Source organism: Ailuropoda melanoleuca, chromosome 3 (genome assembly GCF_002007445.2).
Source record: "Ailuropoda melanoleuca isolate Jingjing chromosome 3, ASM200744v2, whole genome shotgun sequence".
Taxonomy (NCBI): Eukaryota; Metazoa; Chordata; class Mammalia; order Carnivora; family Ursidae; genus Ailuropoda; species Ailuropoda melanoleuca.
Genome location: NC_048220.1, coordinates 105,696,536 through 105,704,598, shown reverse-complemented (window position 1 = coordinate 105,704,598; position 8,063 = coordinate 105,696,536). Strand labels below are relative to the sequence as shown.

At 55.3% G+C, this 8,063-nt stretch overlaps 1 protein-coding gene across 1 annotated transcript in view; it reads left to right on the top strand.

The window, feature by feature from the left end:
* Positions 1 to 963: 963 nt before the first annotated feature.
* Positions 964 to 8,063, top strand: part of SYNPO (synaptopodin) — a 37,323-nt gene continuing 30,223 nt past the window's right edge. Inside the window, 1 exon segment of the mRNA XM_034656866.1 lies at positions 964 to 2,428. Coding sequence (XP_034512757.1) covers positions 2,029 to 2,428 — 400 coding nt within the window. The 5' untranslated portion in view covers positions 964 to 2,028.

Sequence of the window (8,063 nt, the reverse complement as noted above, 5' to 3'; positions counted from 1 at the left end):
TGACCTCTCCTGTGGGGTGGAGGAGTGACCTCCAGGTCAAGTACCGCGGCAGGCAAGGTCAGTGTAAGCCCTGAGGTCACTAGTGTCCCCAGACTTTCATCATATCTCAGGATTCTCATTAGTCATGGCCAGCCTGTGTGTGTGTGTGTGTGTGTGTGTGTGTGTGTGTCCTGGGGGGTGGTTCTTCCCTCCCCATTTCCCAATAGGATGAGATTCAGAGAGTGCATACTTGCCAGAGTTATGGAGCTAAGCAGTGGTGGAATCTGTTAGCCAAGATCTATAAATCCCAGGGTTTCCTCTCCATGTACATGGCCGCTGGCCCTGTCTTAAGCTCTCTCTGCCCATCCTGGGGCATCTTGTCCACCTTCTCCCTGGGCCTCCGCACATGATTTTCAAGCCTTGGTCTCCAGCCTGGAGCTCTCCCCTGCTCTCCAGGCCCCTACGTGGAGCTGACCACACTCCTGTCCCTTGGAAGCCCCCAGTCAAACTCATCTCCTTCTCCTCTGGACACCTGCTCCTTCCCCTGTACTCCTTTTTTTTTTTTTTTAAAGATTTTATTTATTTATTTGAGAGAGACAGAGATAGCCAGCGAGAGAGGGAACACAAGCAGGGGGAGTGGGAGAGGAAGAAGCAGGCTCATAGCAGAGGAGCCTGATGTGGGGCTCGATCCCATAACGCCGGGATCACGCCCTGAGCCAAAGGCAGACGCTTAACCACTGTGCCTGCAGCCTAGACTCCTCCCTCTTCCTCCACACCCACTCTCCATCTGCCTCCCAGCCCAGCCAGTTCTTCCGCCCAAGTTCCTCTCCCACGCATCCTCTCCCCGCATCCCGCATACCCTATGGGAAGCCTCGTCCCCTCTCTCCGAAATCATCATCATTGTTAACATTTATAAATAATCTTACCGTTATCATTACGGTTCTTGTTATCATTCACAGCTCCCCCACCAGACTGTAAGTCTTCAGGAAGCCAGAGTACCATATCTTCTCTATCCCCATTGTATTCCCACTAGCTTGTATGGTGTCTGCCATGCAAGGAAAGCTCGAGACATTTTTGTGTAATAAAAGAATAGCCAACATGTGTTAAATGACGTCTCAGAAACCATACTGAGTCCTCTGCATGCATTTTCTCACATTGGAGATATTACCGTTCCTATTTTACAGACAGGGAAGCTGAGGTTCAGAGAGGCCATGTGACTTGCTGCCAGCTCCACCGGTGGCAGGGCTAGGGGTCTCGCTCAAAGCCTGGGCACAAAAGCTCACCACTGCCCTGTCTCCCTTGGGTGGGGGGTGTCCTCAGGGTGTCCCTGGCCCCAGCCTTGCGTCCTCTGCTCTTTTGTTCCTGTGATTCCTGTGGTGTATGTACCTTTGCTGGCATGTGAGAGAATTCTTTCTAGGCGGTGACCAGTTAAGTATTTTTTAAATAACTAGATATTTATTTAATGTGTATTGGGGGGAAACGACTTAGCACAACATACTTGTGGTTTTCCTGCAATTATTGCTTAAGATAAGCCTGAAGTAATAGAAGTGAGTTATTCAAAGTTCATTTAGGGAAAAATATTAAGCAAATAAGGTGTCAGGTGGCGTAAGGATATGGTGAAGATTTGGGATGTTGAGTGACTGAAGCTTGGGGCTTTCCTGTGGGTGTGTGAAACCTGTGCCCCAAATCCCAGCCAGTTCTCAGGGCCCCCTCAGGGTGGGCAGGTCTCAGAATCTCAGCCCAGAACACCCAGCAGACTGTCTCATGTGCTGTTTCTTTTCTCCGGGCAGGTAGGTCATCTTGAAGGAGGGCCTCATAGACCAGACACAGGTTGAAAGAAGGGCCTGGGGGTCTACCACACACCCAGCCCAGGAGGGCCCCACGGTTGCACCTTGCCCCAGCTCTGGGACTTGGCTGAGGAAGACAAAACTGCAGAGAGCCAGAGAGGAGACCCCAAGAGGAGCAAAGACCAGCGCTCACACAGGTGGCAGCTCACACAGGTGGTGGCCTGGCTCCAGCTTCTCCGCATCACTAAGGAGAGGCAGCACCATGCTGGGTCCCCACCTCCCACCTCCACCTCGTGGACTCAGCAAAGACAGGCCTACCCCCTGCAACTTCCAGATCCCTGATGGGAGCTACAGGTGTCTGGCCTTGGAGGCTGAGGAGAGCAGTGGCGAGGAGGGCCTGCAGGGAGAGGCCGGGCTCATGAACTTGGAGGAGGACAAGGTGGCCAGCAGGAGTGGGGACAACTTGGCCTGCAGAGCCACCCAAGGGGCACCAGAGCTGCCCCAGACCCTGGGCATCCAGGCACCCAGCTGCTCCAGGGCAGCCCGAGGGGGTCCCCAGCATGATAGCAGGACCAGCCAGGACTGGGACATGGTGAAGGCTCAGCAGGTGATGTCCCCCAGCCCCCGCCCCAGCGCTGGGCCCACGGTTGCCCAGAAACCAGGTAAGCTCACACCCTTTTTCTCTTGGACTGCAGGAGTCGGCCAGGGCCCCCACAGGTCTCCTGACCATACTTTCCCATGGTATGTAACTGGCCCTCACAGTCCCACGGACACGCCCCAATTAACAGCTGTGAGGAGACGGCTGGCAGGGGTGGGGGGGGTGGGGAGGGGCTGCTGGGAGTTCCGTGCAGTTCCAGCTGTGCCGCGTCTATCCCAGCTCTTTTCTCTGCTGAAGAGGGCACGTGAGAAGTCCGCAAGAGAAAGCCCTGTGAGCATGCTTGGCTAAACAGAAGTCCACCTCTCACTCTTGTTTGCCCTTAATCATCCGTGGCAACAAATGGCCTTGGATTCCAGGCAATGACAGGGCAGGACTGCCTCACTGAACATACGGAGTGCCGGCTGCTCAAGGGTGCTGGGGACACAGCCCTGGGCAAAGCAGATGAGGTTCCTGCCCTCGGGTTTTTGAGGTACAGGCTGAAGCCTCTGATCTGGTCTGACCTCTTAATTTTACAGGTGGAGAAACTGAGGCCCGGAGTGGGGAAGAGACTGCTCCAGGTCTCTCAGCCTACTGGTGCCTGAGCTGGGCCACATTCCTCCCCCAGGCCCCAGTTTCCCATCTGTTAGAGACTGAGGGAGGCAGGATCCATGTCACCTGGGCTGCAGGGAGGACCCAACGACAGCTTATAGGGAAGAGTTCAGGGTGCACTGCCAGGGAGGGAGGGAGGGAGGAGGAAGGAAGGAAGGAGGAAGGAGGAAGGAAGGAAGGAAGGAAGGAAGAGAGGGAGGGAGGAGGGAGGGAAGGGAAGGGAGGGGGGAATGATGGAAGGGAGGGAGGAAGGAAAGGAGGGAGGGAGATCTTTTCCCTGCAGGCTCCAGAGACAGCAGAGCAGGGCAGGACAGGGAAACCCACACTGAATCACCTTCATTGCCCGGGCCCATGGAAACGCTGAAGTGGGTCCAGATGGGGAGGACGTGAGCGCAGCCATGCTTGCTGAGGCAGGAGCCGCTGCCAGCAGATGCTGGGGGCACAGGGCACGTGGGGGACACAGGCCTGGGAGGGCTAATGCGTCAGGAAACTGGAGGAACACCTCGTTTCTCTGCAGGCATGGCTGCCGCCCTGGCTGACATCCCGTCGGCCGTCCCACCCACTCTCCTTTCTGAAATAATTCTCGCCAGACTCTGACCACCCCCCATGGCCAGCATCACCGCCCCCACACACGCACACTGCCCCACTCCCCCACGCTTTCACACAGTGGGGAGCCGGGCAGGATCCAGCAGATGCCTTCAATGCATCAAGGGCAAGAAGAAGGAGGACCCCAGGAGGGCCCAGCAGCCTTGAACTTGGAGATGGGCCCTCATACCAGAGTCAGCCCAAACTCAGGTCCCCAGGAGGCTTCAAGCCCCAGGACCTGCTCCCTTCCCGCTCACAGACACTGGCTGAGGGTCTGATACCAACTGGGCCCCACCCCAGCTAATGACTTTCCCTTGCTGAGTTTCAGTTTCCTTATTCGTGGAAAAAAAAATTAAATAGGAGCCCCCTCTGCCTCACAGAGATATTGTGAGGCTGCAATGATCATAAATTAGGGTAGTGTTTTGGAAATTTTAGAGGGATCACAGGATGGACATTAATAATAATTAAAACGATCATCACCGACTCAACAGTATGAAAGCTATTATTTGTTAAGTAAGCCCTTATGTGCCAAGACCACTGTGCTAAGAGCTTTACGTATATCATTTCACTTAACCTCATAGCAATCGCCATGAGGGACATACTATGATTATCTCCGTTACACGGATGAGAAGATTGAGGCTCAAAGAACATAAATGACTTGTCTAAGACTCCTGACTAGTTAGCTGCTATGCCATGATTCAACCGGGGTTTTCTGAATATGGAGCTGTGTTCTTAGCCACCACCGTATTCTGAAGTTACAAGGGGACAGTGCTGTCTGTGACCTCCTGGAGTGGAAGAGACCATGGGTGAAGGGAGGAGAGGGGACACCTCGAATGAATCCTGTTGGCTCCTTACACAGAACTAGGTCATTTTGTAGTATCCCATTCTCGCCGATCTCACTATATAGCCTTACGAGGCAGGTACTAATCTCCCCATTTTACAGGTGACACAACTGAGGTTCAGAGACCTAGATCCCTTGCCCAAAGTCACATAGTCAGTGTGGGAGCTGAGACTACGACCATGTTCTTCTTCCTCGCAGTCTGGCCCCTTTCTTCCTTTAATGTCCAGCCGGACAGCCTCCAGTTCTGTCCTGAACATTTCTAGGGACGAAGGGGGCAGGAGTGACCTCAGGACGATGTCTCAGGGAGGTCTTCTCGGAGGCGAAGGCGGGAAGGAAGCTGGGTCTTGCAGGAGAGGAGAAATCCGGGTGGTCTTGGGTCAGAGCCCACTCTGGCCTTTCTGCTCCCTCGGGAAAGGGAGCGGCCAGAGTCCCTTCTCTCTGCCTGGAGACCCGGAGGGAAGAGGACTGTGGAGCTGCCAGGTTATTAGCGGATTAGGGCTTCCTTTCAGTGCTTCCTCCCAGGACCGCCAAAGGATTATAAGCACCTTCAGACAATTACACCCATCCTTCCGCAATTACACCTGCCTCTCAGAAGTGCCCCCTGGCAATTTTAAGGATGGGTCATGGCATCTTCTGCCTTGGGCACCCACCACCTGTGATGGGTGGGTACTGGTGCCATTTCTCTAAAGCCTGAGTACCAGCTGAGCAGGGCAGAGCAGGGTCCTCGGCAGGCTGGAGGGGCAACGGGTGCAGAGAGATGAGGTGGGCAGCAGTCTGTGGCTCAAGTTTCCTGCCATCAGCAGAGAATATATGCGGGCAGGAAAGTGTCGGGTAGGGCTCATGATCGGGCCTCCGCCAGCAGTAGCCGGTCCACAGCTCCCCGAGAGAGCCGGGAGCTGCTGCTGCTGTCCTCACCACAAAGTCTCGGCTGCTCATAACTGGCAGGGCTGGCTGAGATTATTGTGGAGATAATCTTGAGGAGACTCTGAAGCCCAGAGATGGCAAGCAGCTGTCCAAGGTCACACAGTATGTTGGTGCAAAGCTAGAGCTGGAACCCAGGGCTTTTGCCCCCCCTCCCGCCCCGTTCCGCTGCCACACACTGTCCTGATTGCTTTGTACGGGCTACTTCATTTCGTCCTCTGAACAACCCTATGAAGTTCATACTTTCTTATCTCTGCTTCACCGATGAGGAAACGAAGGCACAAGGAGTTTAAGGGACTTGGTGCCAGTCTCAGGCCTGTGGGTGGTGGAGCAGAGATTTGAACCCTAGGAGGTCTGGGCCCATGCTTTCAACCACCTTCTGTGCTGCCTTGTCTCCATGGAAACGAGGCAGCAGGCTGTGTTCTTCCACCCACCTAGGGCTGGAAAAAGGTTGTTCAAGCTCTGGAGGATGGTGGAGGATTCTGCCAAACCATATCTCACCACCCCCCCCAGCCTTGGATACACTTAGGGAGACCTGGGATCCGCCGCTGACCCAGCCCCCCCCTGCATCTGTGGCCTGGGGAGAGCTACCTTCCCTCCTCTCCAGGCCGTTTGCTAATGGGAGTCCAGGGTATCTAAGGACTCGGAGGCCTTTCCAACTCTAATGGACACTGCTCTAAGCCTCTAAGGTGGCGGTGTGGGTGTGGATCTGGCTTGTCAGTTGCGCCCTGCCCTTGGCCATGACTGTACTGTTGAGCCAGAGGAACCCCTGGCCATGGTAAGAGCTGACAGGGGTCACTGGGTTGAGGCCAAGGCCCCTGCTCTTCAGGCCTGTGGGAGAGAGGGTAGACAGGGCAGGAGGCTGGGCCGGATGCCAGCCACGCCCCCTCTCACTTCCACCCTCCACAGGGACCAGAAAAGGAGGGCAAGGCACACGGGCTCACACGTACCTCATGTATGCACTCACGCACATGCTCACAGCCCCCCAATGGGGCATATATGTACACGATCGATCCATACCATGTTCTCAGGCAAATGTGCACACGCATATACTCACACATCCGCACACACGTGCACACATGTGCCTGCCCTCAGACACCTACATATCCACGCATGGGGCATACCTAGTACACCCTCCCCCACACACACCCCTCACTCGGGCGTGCCTACCTTTCCCATGTGGACACATGTATCAGATTTGCACACAGAGCTACAGTTGCACCTGGAAACGTGCAAGCACACATATGCCCTTCCTTACATACAGGTTAAAAGCATGTTCTTTTCTCCATTTTCTTTTGCTCACATACCTACACTTTAAATCTCTCCTGTACGCACACATTCTCTCCTACAGGCATATCCACTCTTGCACACCCACTGTCACACACCTACATACAGACTGAACCACTTTCTGTCCCCCTTCCTCTTCCCCATCTCTTTCTCTCTCATACCCACCCACACAGTAATTCTAGCTTCTCTCCTCCCTCCCTCCCTCTCTCTCCCTCTCACCCACACAGTTTGTTTCCTGGTTTCCCACAAGCTGGGCTATAGCCACTTTTCTAGCACATGTACTCATCAGCAGGCAGTCACTTACCTGGTGCCAATCCCCAGGACCCCCTCCAGATTTCCCACCTCCACTTGCGAAAGCCCCAGCACAAGAGCCGCCACAGGGCCAGAGGAATCCTCTGCAGACCCTGAGGCCCACCAGAGAAATGGGAGCAGCCAGGGAGGGTTTGCGCCTCTGTCATCTGACCTCTGCACACTGAGCCCACCCACTGGGGACAGGGGATGCCCAAACCCAGGCCACCTGCAGCTCTGGGTGGGGTGGGCTCACATCAGCACACTTCTAACTTCCTCTAGCCGCAATCTAAACACAGAACCTTGATATGAAACACAAATGAAAGTGGAACCACCCTGGGTGAGGGGTGGGGTACTTGGAACCCAGGGAAACTTTGGTGAAAACCCAGGCCAACGTTTTTCCAAGGGTAGTTTTGCTTCAAAATTGGTGGGAGTGTGATGGGTGCTTGCTCTCAGTACTGTTCCCAAGCCCACCACCTCCTCACCGCTGGGAGGGTGTGCTGGAAGGCGGGCCATGCACACTGACCATGGCCAAGGGGCTCTGCTGAGCTCAATCTGAATGGCATTTAGTTCAATGAAAAGATGGGGAACTGAAACCCAGGAGCCACACAGCATCCCTGCCCTGGCTGCTGCTGACCCACCCCTTAACCCCGGGGAGGGCCCCAGGCCAGGGGGGGAGGTGGCAACCTTCCTCGGTCCCCATTTGCCTGAGTCCTACCAAGGTAGACAGTTATTCTAGTCACCAGGGCTGAGAAGGGGGAGGGAAGATGGGCCTGAGGGGTACAGCATCTGGGTCTGAAAGGAAAGGAGCTGGGGAGGTGGGGGTGGTGTCAGTTATGGGGACAGAATCACAAAGATTGAAAAGGTTGGAGGGATAGAGAAAAGACGGGAAGAACTGGGTGAAATGAAAGCAGAGGGATTTAGGGACCGACCTCGAGATACAAAAAGGGGGGAGGAAACAGAGAGACACAACGAGGCAGCAGAGTGCTGCATAAGGGAGGAAAGCGGGAGAAAAGGGGGACCGCCGGGATCCCCGGGGCCGAGCCCGCAGGCGAGGGAGTCGCCGCTCCGGGAGCTGGGCTGGGCTGGGCTGGGCTGGGCTGGGGCTGGGCTGGGCTGGGCTGAACTG